Consider the following 16,669-nt stretch of genomic DNA (forward strand, 5'->3'; position numbering starts at 1 on the left):
CCAAACTTTGATTTTTAGATTTTCACATTTGTTTTCAAACACTACCAACTTTTGTTTTTTCTTAACTTTTTTATAATCTATAAATTAATCACTTCTACATAAGCACAATCTATTGCAAACACTCCCTTAGTTCAGAGAATCAAGGTCTAATCTTTTTTTATTTCGGGCTGGGGGCTGTGTGAGGATAAAAAGTCTTGATGTGAATTCGCTGAAAATGCCATAAATTGTAAATCGTTTGCTTCATTTTTTAAAGTATATTATACTGTTTTTTTTTTTTTTTTTGAGAGGAGTATATTATACTGTTATGCTATGCTGAACTCTGGAGAAACAATGAATGGCTAAGTAAAATAAAATGTGGACAACTTTGTTGTTTAACTTGTACCACCATTATGAGTCTGGCTGGCTGCATTTGTATTTCATTTCCCTTTTTTGTCATCTTGTTCCTTGTATTTGTATTACATTTTACATTTTACATTTTACATTTCATGGGTTATTAGCTGAATGGTTGGCTTGTGTGTCAGGAGCACGGATATTAAGGGAGTGTTTGCAATCACAAAAAAAAAAAGTTATTGTTTGTTTTTGGCTTAAAAAAATCATTTTTGTGTGTTTCTTAAACCTAAATTATGTGTTAGCTTATGTTTAACTTAATTGAAATCCAAAAGCTAGTCATGTGGTGATTATGATTCTCCAAAAGTGATTCTAATAAGACTAATCACTTATTTATCAAACACTACCCAACTTTGATTTTTAGATTTTCACATTTGTTTCCAAACACTACCAACTTTTGATTTTTCTTAATTTTTTTTAAAATTTATAAATTAATCACTTATACAAAAGTACAATTTATTGCAAACACTACCTATGGTGAGCATCCGGAGGCGCAAACTCTTAGGACCATGCTCTGGTATTTTAAATTGAAACAGTTGTTATTATTGATGAAGTTTACTGTGTGAATATGCTTGGTTGGCAATACAATATCATGCATCTTCCTTCTTGAATTGTTCTGTAAAATTCATTTCATCATCCTATTCCAGAAATTTAAGTTAAAGTGCAAACGTTTTGGATACTTTGCTTGCTCTTTCAAGGAGAAGTTCTTTCTTGGCTCCGCAGCCCCAATTTGCTGAGCTTGGAAAATTTTTTAAAAACTCTTTGGAGAACACAGAGTCTGTCAGCAATTATGGTCTGTCCACGAATGGTAGCTACATCCCAAAAGAAGTAAGCATTTCTTAGTTCTATTTGTGTGATTTTATGTGTTATCTATCACATGATTTGTCTGCATGCATGAAATATGGGACCATAGCCGTTTAGAGTTTAAGTTTACTATCAAGCCAATGTTTGAATGTATATGATTTTTTTTTATTTTACTGTGAACAAGTGTCTTGCATCTAACATTAGAAGCTTCTCTCCTTTTAAAATTGTGAAGTCTCTTTTGTAAGAGGAACTTCGAAGTATTAAGCATGCTCAGACACATGCAAGATTGATTATTTACTTTGACCACCAATTGATGACCTTCAACAAGAATTATGTCTTAATTCCCCACCATCTTTTGACGAGATACTGTAGCATTGTTGAATGCTTTGGTATCGCGTGGTTGAAATTCTTGCTTTTGGAAGGACGAGCATTCTTGTATGTGTGAGTTGCTTTAAATCTGACTAGCCCTGCTTGCTTATGAAGGTAAATGTGTAGAATCTTTTGGTATAAACTTTAACAGCTTGTTGTGTCTCTCACTCTGTTTTCTAAGTGGATAAAGAATCATCTCTGTATCACCAACGTTAGTTATTCTTGCATGCTTACCTTTAATAGAGAATCTTAATTACAAGGAAATATTCATCTTCCTCTCTGTTAAACATTCCTGTAGAAAGATCATCCTCTCCTTTATCTGTGGATCATTGTTAATATGTGGCATGTGCTATTCCGGTCAACATACGCCTGGCATCATTTGACTAATGATAACTTTCATAAAGAAAAACTTAAGTGTATTCATCTCTACCAGTTGCAATATTATATAATCCTTGCATTTTCAAATCCATGCTCTATTTGTCTGTGTGCTGTATGTGAAATTAAAGTTTTTCATTTTGAATACTGCCAGGAAACCACATTGGAAGATGGGCCTGGTAAATTAAATGTGTCTGCATCAAGTCCATCGCAAGACAATATCTTTCAACACTTCCCTGGTTCATTTCGTTCTTTTTTTTTTCCTTTATTGTTTATGCCTCCTCCTTGCACTCTTGTTTCTGCTAAGAACTTCATGCCAGTAATAGTGTGAAGTGTGAACCCCATTGTCGAGTTGTTATAGGATAACTTAACGTTGAACCAATGACTAAGAGACAATTTGTTGATATTGAAATGAATGCTAATTGATGTGAAGATATGGAATGGAAAATTAATCATCCGAACCAACCCATTGGCAGAACATTTTTCATTAAAAATATTTGTTGGCATGCACATTGTTCATTTAAGAACTTATTGGTTGTATGTTCGAATCGCACTTCCTTTTATGGATGAACAAATTGGCAAGGCATCTTTTTCTGAAGAGCAAGCAGGATTCAGTGTAGTCACTTAACATCTAAATGAAATGAACCAACAATTAAAAGCAGTAGAAAACCCTTATTCAGGTGTTGAAAATTTACGAGCATATGCCACTTGCCTGATGGTTTCCGGACTAACTCAACATTAGAAAAATACGGTGGAAACTTTACCTCTCATTTGTGTCCCACCGTCAACAACTGACGTAACTCTTTTCTGATAATCTTGTCCTTCTCGAATAAGATTGCTTGTCAACTCACCTCACTTTAATCCAATCACGAATACTCAGTTTTGTTATGTTAGCTGAAGTATATCTTTGTCTTTGTATGTTTTAGAGAAATTGACAGATTTGATGGATTTTGTCTTTTCACATATTTATACATTTTGACATGATTTTAAAGTCACAATTCTGTCTTTTGTGGGTACTTAAGTTCAACATTTTAACACGGGATTATGTGTAAATACAGATATATTTAGATGTTCTCAGCATCGTATAATTGATTTGATCCAATATTCCAGACGTTAAACGCAGAAAGCGTCATAGGAGAAAACAAGTTAAAAACCAAGAACCATGCATCATGCGAGGTGTCTATTTCAAGAATTCTAAATGGCAGGCTGCAATTAAATTTGACAAGAAACAGATCCATTTGGGTACTGTTGGCTCTCAAGAAGAAGCTGCTCGGTTATACGACAGGTAACTTTACTGGTTTGCCAAACGTTTGAGAATTAATTTGAGTTTTATTTGACTAAATTTTGTTCAGTTGCCCATCAATATTTGTTCTCATCAATTACCACTTGCTACTCTGTTTTGCAAAACTGAGCAACTCAAGTTGCTAAATAAGTCAAGTGGGTTCAAAGGTTGGTGCATAAACCCCGTTTTTGAGGGAACAAAATTACATTTTAAGTTGCATATTAGCACAACCCCAATAAAATTTGCGTACACTTATATTTGTGATAACTTCCAGTCTTTTAGTCAAAATGCGACTGTTTTTTCCAAAACTCACAGGGCTGCATTCAAGTGTGGAAGGGAACCCAACTTCGAGCTATCAGAGGAGGAAAAGCAACAGCTTAGAAAATTTAAATGGGACGAGTTTCTAGCTTTCACTCGTTTAGCAATAACCAGCAAGAGTAAGGAGTCTCATTCGCACAAAAACATATGTGCGTGTATATTGTTTATTTTCTCATTGAATCACGCGTTTTTACTTTATCTACAGAAAGTCAGAGAACTACCCCCGACTCTCAGAGAAAACTGCAAAACAACGAATTGGAGAGAGCGCAAGGACACAGCAGCAGAAGCAGTGTTTCTGCTTCAGATGATGATACATCAGTCCCTTGATTTTTGCTTTATTTTTTTTGCAGGTCACACGGGGCGGATAATCATTTTTATTCAATTTACAAGTTATATAAATGGCGCCCCTATTTGGGCAGATGATGTTCGAAGGGACGACCAAATGGTATGTCTCAATCGGTTATAGTTAGTTTGTTCCACCTTACCATCTCAAGAATTATTAGCCCATGATTCGTTTGAATCAATTGTTTGTTAGTAACTTGTATTCCGAATTCTGAAAATTTCAATGTCGGAAGCAATCAACAGCAACGAAAATGATCAACACAGTCGAGGCGAGAGAAACTCTATATCCGCAAGACGAAATTGCCCGTTCCAAGTGCTAAACGTTAGTGGCAATCGTCTCTAAGATACAACGACTTTCGATCGTGATATTGCAGCACAGCAAATATCACGAACTTCAACGAACGAAAATATGCTTTAACTTTTCTTTTGAGAAAGTGAGGGAGAGATTTTGAGAAATTTGAAATCTGAAATCTACGTTATCAGAGGTTTTTGTGTGTGTTTTCTGTATTATAACCACCATATATATAGTCTTATACACGAAAAAACACGTTTGAAGGCGTAAGGATGCAACCCATGACAGAAAAATGCCAGAAACTGTTCATTCTGCAGAAGGTGCGCTCGGGCGATAATTTTCTACCGCACGAGCGCCCAACTTTAAGCCAACACACTGCCTCGCCATTTTGGTACCGCGCTCGCGCGGTAATTTTTAACCGCGCGGGCGCACGTACCGCTCGGGCCTACTCTATAAAATAATAAAATATTATTTTAAATAAATTTTATTCAAAAAGAATAATCGGATAAGAAGACCACACCACACCACACCATTCCACGCCGAGCAGGCCGGCCGCGCGCGCATGTGTTTGTTGCATCGACTAGCGTCTTGCCCTTTTACAAAACATCCGGTGCCCTAAGGGCTCAATCCCATAGTTCAATGTTAGACTAATTAAGGTGAACAATAAATTGGAGTTGTTCCAATGTGGGACTACCATTTCCCCATTTTCCTCCAATTTATTTCACCAAAATTTTGAATTTTGTAATACTTTGGACAAGGCTTTTACAAATAATTTGGGTTAATCAATTCAAACCCTTTCAAGCCCATTTCAATTGTAATTCATTCAATAATACAATTTTCAACAATCCCCCACATGAATGAATTTCACGTATAGTAACATTCTCACTAGAAAATCATTTTGAGTTATTGTTATATCAGGATAGGTAGCTTGTGGCTTTGAACCTACCGTAGTAAAATACTATCGGATTTACTAGTTGCATAGTAACGCGATGTTTTGAACTAGTCAACCGTTTGTGTAAACCAAGACAATAGTACTTACATAACAATACTCTTACATATTTTGTTCTCACATTGTGTCCATTTCGGCCCTGGACCATATCTTAGATTCATAAGTGTTGCAATCAAAGCGGCCAATACTTTGCACTTATATAGGTGATCTCCTATCAAGAGTATTCTGCATTACTCCACCTTATAGGTATAGGAATCATTAAAAGAAAAACTTAACCTCATCACATTTTGCATGTTATGTCAACTTGGATGTTCCAGGAATGAGTAAGTAATTTTTTCAAGTACTCAAACTAATATTTATAACTTAGTTGTCCCATTGAACCAAGGTTTTGGGATCTCCAATTCTCAAGGTTGGGTTACCGCTATAAATATTTTATTTTGTAGATTTTAAACCCATTCCTCCAAGTAGTTTGTACATTTGATCTCTATTTATACTTTTTGTAAGCGGATCCGCAAGGTTTTCCTTTGACTTCACATAGTCAACCGAAATAACCCCATTCGAGATCAATTGTCTTATGGTATTATGTCTCCGACGAATATGTCGAGATTTACCATTGTACAAACTACTTTGTGCTCTTCCTATTGCTGACTGACTGTCACAATGAATCGTAATGGAAGACACCGGTTTATTCCAACATGGAATATCTTCGAGAAAGTTTCGAAGCCACTCGGCTTCTTCTCCAGCTTTATCTAGAGCAATAAACTCGGACTCCATAGTTGATCGAGCTATACAAGTTTGTTTAGAGGATCTCCATGACACCGCTCCTCCACCGATAGTGAACACATATCCACTCGTAGACTTGGAGTCTTTTGTGTCAGAAATCCAATTTACATCACAATATCCTTCTAGGACCGCAGGATATTTTGTATACACTATTCCATAACTCAAAGTGTATTTCAAATATCCAAGCACTCTCATTAGTGCTTTCCAATGATCCTTACTTGTATTACTTGTGAATCGACTTAGCTTATTTACGGTATATGCAAGATCAGGACGGGTACAGTTAGTTAAATACATCAAACTTCCTATCACCCTTGCATATTCCACTTGTGAAACAGGTTCTCCTCTATTTTTGGCTAAATGTGTACCCAATTCCATAGGTGTTCTAGCCGTAGGATGATTTGTGGCATTAAATCGTTCAAGAACTTTTTCTACATAATGAGTTTGGGATAACATAATTCCAGCAGGAAGTCTAGAAACTTTAATCCCTAGAATTATATCACACAATCCCAAATCCTTCATATCAAAATGTTGTCTCAACATTTTCTTGATTTTCACAATCAATTCATGGTTGTTACCCATGATTAACATGTCATCTACATAAAGACAAACAATTACATATGCATTTGTAGTACCTTTAATGTAGACACATTTATCACATTCATTTATTGTGAAACCATTTGACAACATTGCAGTGTCAAACTTTTGATGCCACTGTTTAGGTGCTTGTTTAAGTCCATACAATGACTTGACAAGTTTACACACCTTTTGTTCTTTTCCGGGTACAACAAACCCTTCTGGTTGTTTTATATATATTTCTTCATCCAATTCTCCGTTCAAAAACGCAGTTTTAACATCCATTTGATGAATCTCAAGATCATGCAATGCTGCAATAGCTATGAGAACACGAATGGATGTTATTCTAGAAACCGGAGAGTAGGTATCGAAGAAATCATATCCCTCTTTTTGTCTAAAACCTTGAACCACGAGTCGAGCTTTATATTTATCTATAGATCCATCTTCTTTGTATTTCCTTTTAAGAATTCACTTGGATCTTAAAGGTTTACATCCCAGAGGGAGATCAACCAACTCCCATGTATGATTATGCATTATGGAATCTATTTCATTTTGTATGGCTTCCTTCCAAAAAGGAGCCTCAGGATTTGAAAAAGCCTCTTGAAGAGTTCTTGGTTCATTATCTAACATGTATTTTAGAAAATCAGGACCAAACGATTTTTCAACTCTTGCACGCTTGCTGCGTCGTGGTTCCTCGTTGTTTTGTGGAGTTTCAGTTGTGTTTTCATGAGTTCGCTTGTTCGAACTTATTTCTTTCTTTTCTTTACATGGAAAGACATTTTCAAAGAATACAGCATTCCTTGACTCCATAATTGTGCAGTCATGTATATCAGGATTCGTTGACTTATGCACTAAGAATCGGTATGCACTACTATTGTATGCATAACCAATAAATATACAGTCAACCGTTTTAGGCCCAATTTTTATTTGTTTTGGCTTAGGTACTTCTACTTTCGCCAAACACCCCCACACTTTGAGGTATTGGTAAGAAGGTTTACGACCTTTCCATTGTTCATATGGTGTTTCATCTTTTCCTTTGATTGGAATCCGGTTTAGAATGTGAGTTGCTGAGAGAATCGCTTCACCCCACATATTTTGAGATAAGCCAGAATTTATTAACAACGCGTTCATCATTTCCTTTAATGTTCGATTTTTTCGTTCTGCAACGCCATTAGATTGAGGTGAGTAAGGGGCTGTCGTTTGATGAATGATGCCCGAAGTTGAGCAAAATTTTTCAAAAGGAGCCACATACTCTCCACCTCGATCACTTTGAATCATTTTAATTTTCGAACTTCGTTGATTTTCAATCTCAGTTTTATATTTCTTGAAAGCTTCGATCGCTTCATCTTTGCTTTTCAATAAATATACATAACAAAATCTGGTGCAATCATCAATGAATGTTATAAAGTACTTATTTCCACCTCGTGTTTGTACCATTTTTAAATCACATACATCAGTATGTATTAATTCAAGTGGCGTAGTACTTCTCGTGACATTATGAAATGGAGCTTTAACCATTTTCGCTTCAACACAATCTCACACTTGTTTTGTGGATTTCTTTTAAACATAGGTATTACATTTAAATTTGCAAGTCTTTGCAACGTGTTGAAGTTAACATGTTCTAATCGTTCATGCAATATATCATAACTTTCAGTCAAGTAAGCAGAACCAATAACTTTATTCTTCGCCTCAAGGCGGGAAACATTCATTACATTTAACTTAAAGAGACCACTATCTTGGTACCCTTTCCCAACAAATACACCAGTTTTAGTTAACACAAATTTATCAGATTCAAATACCATTCTAAATCTAGCCTTGCTCAAGAGAACCAGAAACTAAGTTCTTCCGAATGTCTGGCATATGCAGCACATTTTTTAGCGTCACCTCTTTACCCGAGGTCATCTTCAACACCACATTTCCCACTCCCACAACTTCAGACGTTGCGGAGTTTTCCATGAACAACTTTCGATCCCCAACGGTGGCATAGGTGGAATACATGTCTTTCTCGACACACACGTGACTCGTAGAGCCGGTATCGATCCACCATCCTCTTGGATCATCCACCATGTTGGTCTCACATATAACAGCACTAAGATCAATATCAGAAAGTGCTAAAGGTACATACCTTTCTTGAACCATGTTCACTTGCTTTGGTTTCTGATTTTTGTTATTTTTCTTTGGAAGTCGGCAGTCCCTTGCCATATGATTCGGTTTGCCACAGTTGTAGCAACTTCCTTAAAATTTCTTCGCTTTCCCCTTTTGCTTTTCATCATGGGGGCGCTTCCTCTTTTGACTCGTACTAGACTCCGCCAGATTTGCTTTGGCCTCGGTTTCCATCAGCTTTTTATGTGACTTGGCCTCGGTATTTCTGTTGTCCTCCTCGATGCGAAGCCTCACAATAAGATCTTCAAGTTTCAACTCCTTACGTTTGTGCTTAAGGTAGTTTTTGAAGTATTTCCACAGTGGAGGCAATTTCTCAATGATAGACGCGACTTGGAATGGTTCATTGATTTCCATTCCTTTGGCCAATAAGTCATGCAAGATGATTTGTATCTCTTGCACTTGACTCATTACAGTTTTTGAGTCTACCATCTTGAAGTCCAGAAATTTGCCAACTACAAACTTCTTTATGCCGGCATCTTCAGTTTTGTACTTCTTTTCCAAAGAATCCCATAATTCCTTGGCCGTCTTCACAGAGGAGTAGACACTATAGAGAGTGTCGTCGAGGCCATTCAGAATATAATTCCTGCAGAGAAAATCGTTGTGGTTCCATGCATCTATTGCTGTCCTTCTTTGTGTGTCAGAATCGCCTTCAACGACGACGGGGGGATCCTCCTTGAGAAATCTAGACAGATTAAGGGTGGTCAGATAGAACAGCATCTTCTGCTGCCAACGTTTGAAGTCGGCACCAGAAAACTTTGGCGGCTTTTCTCCATGAGCGGGGGCGGAAGCGAGCGGAGTGAATGAAACGGTAGACATCTTCAGAATCCGGGAAATACAAAGAATTTCGTCTTGCGATTGTTAGTAACTTGTATTCCGAATTCTGAAAACTTCAATGTCAGAAGCAATCAACAGCAACGAAAATGATCAACAGTCGAGGCGAGAGAAACTCTCTATCCGCAAGACGAAATTGCCCGTTCCAAGTGCTAAACGTTAGCGGCAATCGTCTCTAAGATACAACGACTTTCGATCGTGATATTGCAGCACAACAAATATCACGAACTTCAACGAACGAAAATATGCTTTAACTTTTCTTTTGAGAAAGTGAGGGAGAGATTTTGAGAAATCAGAAATCAGAAATCTACGTTATCAGAGGTTTTTGTGTGTGTTTTCTGTGTTATAACCACCATATATATAATCTTATACACGAAAAAACACGTTTGAAGGCGTAAGGATGCAACCCATGACAGAAAAATGCCAGAAACAGTCGTGATTGTTCATTCTGCAGAAGGTGCGCTCGGGCGGTAATTTTCTACCGCGCGAGCGCCCAACTTTAAGCCAACACACTGCCTCGCCATTTTGGTACCGCGCTCGCGCGGTAATTTTTAACCGCGCGGGCGCACGTCGCTTTGAACTCACTGTCTTGCATGTGCGGTGCTGCTAATAAAATATTATTTTAAATAAATTTTATTCAAAATAATCGGATCAGAAGAACACACCACACCACGCCACGCCACGCCGAGCCGGTCGCACGCGCGTGTTTGTTGCATCGACTAGCGTCTTGCCCCTTTACAAAACATCCGGTGTCCTAAGGGCCCAATCTCATAGTCCAATGTTGGACTAATTAAGGTGAACAACAAATTGGAGTTGTTTCAATGTGGGACTACCATTTCCCCATTTTCCTTCAATTTATTTCACCAAAATTTTGAATTTTGTAATACTTTGGACAAAGCTTTTACAAACAATTTGAGTTAATCAATTCAAACCCTTTCAAGCCCATTTCAATTGTAATTCATTCAATATACAATTTCCAACATTTTTTTTCATCCTAGAATGAGCTTGTCTCGTTCCCAAATGGTGGTTGCCTTTGTGTTTTATATCGAGGCATTTTGGCCTCAATAAAGCAGTTTTTCATATTAAATGATATTGACACATATAGGTGAACCTGAATTCTGTCATCTGAATTCTCATTCTAAATTTGTCATATTAAATGAACTTTTTTTTAACAACTAAAAATTAAACATATCAATTGTAAATAGATAATATAAATGTGGTACAATGAATTAGAATGATAAATGACACAATTAATAGCACAGTTACATCCAAATAATTGAACTTACAATATTGCCCTTATTTTTATCATCTAACATCCCAAAATATCCATCACATTTTATACTCTAATGAACAAAATTTGGGCATTAATGAAATTTCACAATACAAAAACTTTGTCCAGCATTCATACTTTTATAATAGAGAAATAGATAATGAACAAAATTTGAGCATTAATGATGTTTCACAATACAAAAACTTTGCCCACCATTTATACTTTTATAGTAGGAAGAAGAAATAGATATGAACTCAACCGTGTGTTCCACAAAAGGTAATACTGAAAAGTTGCAAATTTATGGTTGTATATCTGCAATGACACAAAAACCTACAAGCTTATCCAAGCATCTTGTTCTTGAATAATAGGTGCCAGAAAGCAAAACAGCACCCAATGAACAGTTGTTAAGTAAACATCAAATTCATTCAACTACATATATACGCCACAAAGATAAATAAGCTCCACGAGCCTTCTGTAGTTCAGCAGTTACTGGAGGATATAACTGATACAAAACAAAAGCATTGTAGGAATAACTTGTTTTTTATTAACTTTTTTCTATCACGAGGTTACATCATACCGGCAAAAAGCTCCAAAGACGAAAAATTCCAAAACTTACCTATTACTTTAGTACGGAAGTAAAAATCAGCAGTAAAATACTACAGATCGGGAATGAATTAGAAATAAAATAAATGGTCGACGACAATCTAGCAAAAATAATGATTGATAACACCATTTTGTAAAGCTCTTCTTCAAACTTCGTAGCAAAATCCTCTTTGCATACCAAGATAATTCAAACCAATTGAAGGAGCTAGAATTTCAACGCTCATATACTCACTTTGTTCCACGTCCGACAATGAGATTGTTCAGTTACACCTTTGGAAACGGGGCTTGAACTTCATTTGTTTATTCCACTTAATCAGAGAGCAATATGGCCACCAAATATAATTAGACGACACCCTATTGTTTCTTCCTCTTTGAATGCAGGCTTGCCTGTCAAACACTTCATAGGCCATCAGTTGATCAATGCCTGCATTATATCGAAAACATCATACCAAAGGATGGAAATATCAACATATATTAAACTTCGGTCACTACATTAGACACATCACTTAACAATTATCTTGGCCGTACATAAATCCTGTTTTTGTTACATAACGAAGCTTGATACAGTTTTCTCAGCAGCAATAAAAGAAGACAGATAGGGGCATTTTTTATCAAGTGAAAGAGGCAGAACATAGAAAGAATGGGCTCAAAACTGACGAATATTACTGTTAAGCAGTGTTCTAAAGGCGGTCGACCGCACCGCCTTAGTTTTAGGCGGTTTCGTAGGCGGTCAAAGGTCAGCCGAGGTTGGGAGGCGGGCAAATTCAACAAAACCTTATATTAATACATTATTATACACTTTCTATTCAAAACATAATAGCCAACTTAATCAATCATATTTAATTTATGCATATATTACATGATTATATATACAATTGTTTGATCAACACCAACATAACCATGACCTTGAGCTGAATTACCAAATACAACCTGTTTTTTTACATAGCATTTGTTTGGCAAATATATCAACATTGTAAGCTATCATTGAATGTAAAAACTTTTGTGGAGTCAAAGATAACTGGAAGATTTCAAAAGTTGTAACCATGAATCATTATCAATAGGTATCAGATCCAATTAAGAGAACCAAGTAGGAAGGAGCCACAGGGCTGAACAGAATCATGTTACAGGATTAAGAATCAGAATAAAGACAGTTCCTATTCCGGCTGTGTGATAGAAGTGATTCTTATCGGTCGAAAGTACAAAAATTAAGTGTTCGAAAAAAAAAGTACAAAAATAAAATAAATGTTCAAAAGAAATGGGGAAGACTGTATCCCAGATTTTATTAGCATCCTTTAGTTGAAGTCAAATAAAGCCCATTGAAACAGAGACGACACGAGGAGGTGAAAATTGAATGAATACTTCAGATGTAATTAATGCTATCGGTTTGGTCAAATATTCTTTCCCACATATTTGACAGAGAAAAAGGTGTAGAGGAAGGAGGACAAAACTATCTTTGCTCAATGATGTTCATGACCGTGAAAAAGTAGAACAAATCCAAACTGAAGAAATGGCGTTCATTAGGAATTCACAGTTTCATATCGCCCATGAAACTGCAGATCATTAACGACTGACTAAATTTAAGGACCATAGAATAGGTTCCTAACTTGAGTTTAAAAAGGAACAGATTTGCAACCGTAATGGCGCAAATATTTTGGTGTGAAAATATTACGTTGCCAACAACTCCATTTCTAACAGAGCAGAATGTAGGATGCAATTCACATGGCAAATTTACAGATTATCCGAAACGTCTTCTTAAACTGCAGCAGCTACAGTCTTCTATTAGGCACTGAATACAAATTGTACTATAGATGTGCAGACATAATGGGTGGTGCAACTTCAAGGAAGCTGAAAAACATCACATTGCGTAGACCAGTCGGATCTAAGTGGATGTAATGCACATGAAAAACTACCATATATTAGAACGTACTTGTTTGATTGGAGAATAAAATAAATAAGTCATTGTTATCGACTATTATATAATTTTTTAATATAAGAAATTGTACTAACCATTATAAGTATCATATTTTGTTATCTGCCTAGGCTCAGTTGGACACCTTCTTGTTACGAGTAAAGGAATATAGTTCAAACTTTCAATACTTTAGAGAGTAAAATTTCCCTTTTCTGTGACTGTCACAATATACTTTGGGAATAAGAACATTAGTTGGTTGCAACGTTCTAACATGCTCCATATTGTCTACTGTGTCATGTAAGAAGTATGATCAAGTCGACTTTATACAGAGTATATACATCTAATAAACCCTGAAATAAAAACCACCACGTTTGAATATTTGATAAATCCCAAAAGACATAGATTGTGTTGCAAGAGGAGACATATCACTAAGAGGAGACATCATCATGGCATGAAAATTAGAAATCACAGACATGCAAGCATGAAAAATCAACAGAAATGGCAGAGGACATGGATATTTCAAACTCATGAGATAAGATCCAAAGACAACAATGCATTTTTTATACCAGAGGAGAGTTGTCTAGAAGTGAGAACCAGAATTCTATTTCCACTTTCCGACTGGTTGTAATGAGGGTACTTAAAGTGGACTGACAGACAAGCTCCCGCCCTCGTTGGAGAAATAAACAACTCCCGTGCTAAGCAGAACTCTTCAAGAGTAAGAAACACATACACAACAGAATGTCCCACGTAATCAGAGTTGGCATTTACAGAATGTTTTTCCAATCATGAAGCTTGCGAGGACACATTACTCAACTCACGGGAATTCATAACAAGCTCGAATGCAGTGCAATTGCAACATAGGACTCTTCTAATTCTTCCATTCAGTAGTCCGCATGACAAGTTATCATGGAGAAATAACATCAACGGTTGATTAATAACCCAACAACTTGGCTATCCGGACTTTCAACTTAAAATTTTGAACATCCCTCCTGGAGCCTGTAAGTTTAAGACCTTTAATAACAGCCCTTTTGTCTGATCTAAGTATTTTCATACCAGCTTTAATGCAAGATAGCAAGAGTTCAGAAGCCAATCGGTACCTCCGAGCCTTGCAAAGATTGTGTACCAAGGAAGAGTAGGTAAAGGAATCCTTTACATCCATCGAGCGAAACACTTGCAGTGCATAATCTACGTGGCCAAGTTTACAAAGAGCGTCGATAAAGCAATTAAAAGCAACCAAGCAATAGAATCCCATTGTTTTCAAATGGTTTAGATGTATCTCGGCACCAGAAATATTTCCTGCCTTGCAAAGTCCATCTATCAAGATGGTATGGGTATATATATCACATTCCAGACCACTCTCTTCTGCTGCATTCAATAAGTTGTAGGCATTTTCTAGCTTACCTGCCTTACAGTGCATATTTATTAAGGTGTTATATGATGCAATATCAAGCTGATACCCAATTTTAATCATGAGAGCAACGTAATTACTGGCTTCCTGGGTCCTGCCCGACTTTAACAATGCCCCAAGCACTGTACAGTATGAAAATAAATCGTATGCATAACCTTTATTCTTCATTTCTGAAAAGATTTCAAGTCCTTCCCTGAGGTGCTTCCGCTTGAAACAGCATTTCATCAATGTGGTATAGGTAACAGCATTAGGGGAACAACCTGACTGTCGAAGCTCCTCGAAAAGCTTTGTTGTGTCTTTCCACTTTTTTGACTTGCATAGACCATTGATAAGAATATTGTATGTCATGATCCCAAGAACATATCCTTGACACTGCAAATTCCTAAATAAAATTAGTGCATTCTTTATATACCCATTCCTGCATAGCCCATTGATTATAATGTTGTAAGTAGTTTGACACGGATAAACATTCTGGAGGAGAATATCATGGAAAACCCGGTATGCTTCATCTGGTTTTCCGTTTTTGAAATGGCAGTGGATCAATGTGTTATAAGTCCATACATCAGGAATAATTCCTGTTTCAAGCATCTCTTCAAAAATATCCAAACATTTAGACAATGTGTGCCCCCTGGTGGCACCGGCCATTAATGAATTATATGTAACAACATTTGGAGACACCCCAGCTTCCTTCATTCTGTAGATAACAGAGTAACCTGCTTCAAACCCAACAATACGACAATACCCATTGATCAGAGTATTGTAAGTCACAACATCTGGTACTACTCCCAATCTAATGCCATCGATTATGGCAGCTTCTGCTTTCTCCATCTGCCTTGTTCTACAGAGGGAAGCTATAGAAATGTTCAACAGCTTAGTTGATAATCTAAGAAACATTATCACGCCACATCACACCCAATATCAGAGACCCAAACCTGGCACCAGCAAAATTAGTGTTGTCATCTTTCTTGGTTCTATCACATCATCTCAAACTTGGAGATCATTATCATCTAATACGCCAAAATTTCTGGATCCGGGCTTTTAGGGAAAAATTGGAGATATATAGGTCGATTAATTGGGAATGTAGTGGGAAGGTGTGTGGAGGTAGAAATGGATAGTCAAGATCGTTGTTGATATTACACAACCTCTACAGCGTGTGGTCTGTCTGAATTTGGATACTGACATAAATCGGACGATTGTGGGTATAAAAAATTACAGGATTTTTGTGGGCATGTAGTGCGTGATTGTGAGATGACAACCTCTGAATCTCAATCGGACCCAGCTAGTTATTTTATCCGGGCTGAGGATCAGAGAGCTTCTTCAATTCAGTCTTTGTTGGGGGCAGAGGGCTCTCGTCTCTAGAAGTAAGACCCTTGGGGTTTATGAGGAAGGTTGATTTGAAGATGGTCCAACGTTAAAGCACAAAGAGACCCAAAAATCCTCGATTAGTCCAAAATATTATGGTTCTTTCCGATTCAGTCCCAAATGAATTAAATGAGTCAATTTAGTCCCAAACATTTTAATTTTTTTTCCAATTTGGTTTTTCGCCAATTGAAAAGTTAAAATAACGGGAAACTTAGTAAGACACTTGTAGTAACCAAACCCGAATCACCAACTAGCTAAATATTAAGCATGCAATAAAACTTAAACGGATAAACATAATCAGAATTAATGTGAAAATTTAAATAACTGCTGACTCAACGGAATATAACCAGTAAATAAAACCCAAGAAAAGTTAAAATACAACACTATCGAATAAACTACTTAACTAGACTAACAACAACCTTTGCATCCTCGCCTAGATCACCTATTACGCACAGATTTATCTGCTGAGTCACCTGCAACTATCTCATAGAATAGGATGTCCATGAAAAACAACATATACGTGAGAGATCTTCCCTCAGTACAAAAACACGAGTATACAAACCTACTATGATACATGCAAAATGATTAGGTACTGGTCAACTGTCTAGTCCTCCTCAGTTTAGGAGCCAATGAGCGTATAGTACCATCT

At 36.7% G+C, this 16,669-nt stretch overlaps 3 protein-coding genes across 4 annotated transcripts; 1 reads left to right on the forward strand and 2 right to left on the reverse strand.

The window, feature by feature from the left end:
- Positions 1-861: 861 nt before the first annotated feature.
- Positions 862-3,862, forward strand: LOC140874218 (ethylene-responsive transcription factor-like protein At4g13040). Its single transcript, XM_073277503.1, has 6 exons — positions 862-904; positions 1,085-1,215; positions 2,090-2,174; positions 3,046-3,220; positions 3,533-3,654; positions 3,741-3,862. The coding sequence occupies exons 1-6, from the start codon at positions 862-864 to the stop codon at positions 3,860-3,862; spliced, it is 678 nt and encodes a 225-aa protein (XP_073133604.1).
- Positions 3,863-8,709: 4,847 nt separating this feature from the next.
- On the reverse strand, positions 8,710-9,453 carry LOC140874219 (uncharacterized). Its single transcript, XM_073277504.1, has one exon. It carries the CDS (start codon positions 9,451-9,453, stop codon positions 8,710-8,712), a length of 744 nt encoding a protein of 247 aa, XP_073133605.1.
- A 1,818-nt stretch (positions 9,454-11,271) lies between these two features.
- On the reverse strand, positions 11,272-16,014 carry LOC140881356 (uncharacterized). 2 transcript variants are annotated; one of them, XM_073286606.1, is made up of 3 exons: positions 14,348-16,014; positions 13,817-14,246; positions 11,272-11,765 (listed from the first exon to the last, which is right to left on the reverse strand). In XM_073286606.1, exons 1-2 carry the CDS (start codon positions 15,550-15,552, stop codon positions 14,219-14,221), a joined length of 1,233 nt encoding a protein of 410 aa, XP_073142707.1. In that variant the 5' UTR covers positions 15,553-16,014; the 3' UTR covers positions 11,272-11,765; positions 13,817-14,218. The 2 variants fall into 2 exon arrangements, with proteins under 2 accessions (XP_073142707.1, XP_073142698.1); XM_073286597.1 differs by having other exon boundaries at positions 13,817-16,014.
- Positions 16,015-16,669: the final 655 nt, after the last annotated feature.

This window comes from Henckelia pumila, chromosome 1, assembly GCF_033568475.1.
Source record: "Henckelia pumila isolate YLH828 chromosome 1, ASM3356847v2, whole genome shotgun sequence".
Taxonomy (NCBI): domain Eukaryota; kingdom Viridiplantae; phylum Streptophyta; class Magnoliopsida; order Lamiales; family Gesneriaceae; genus Henckelia; species Henckelia pumila.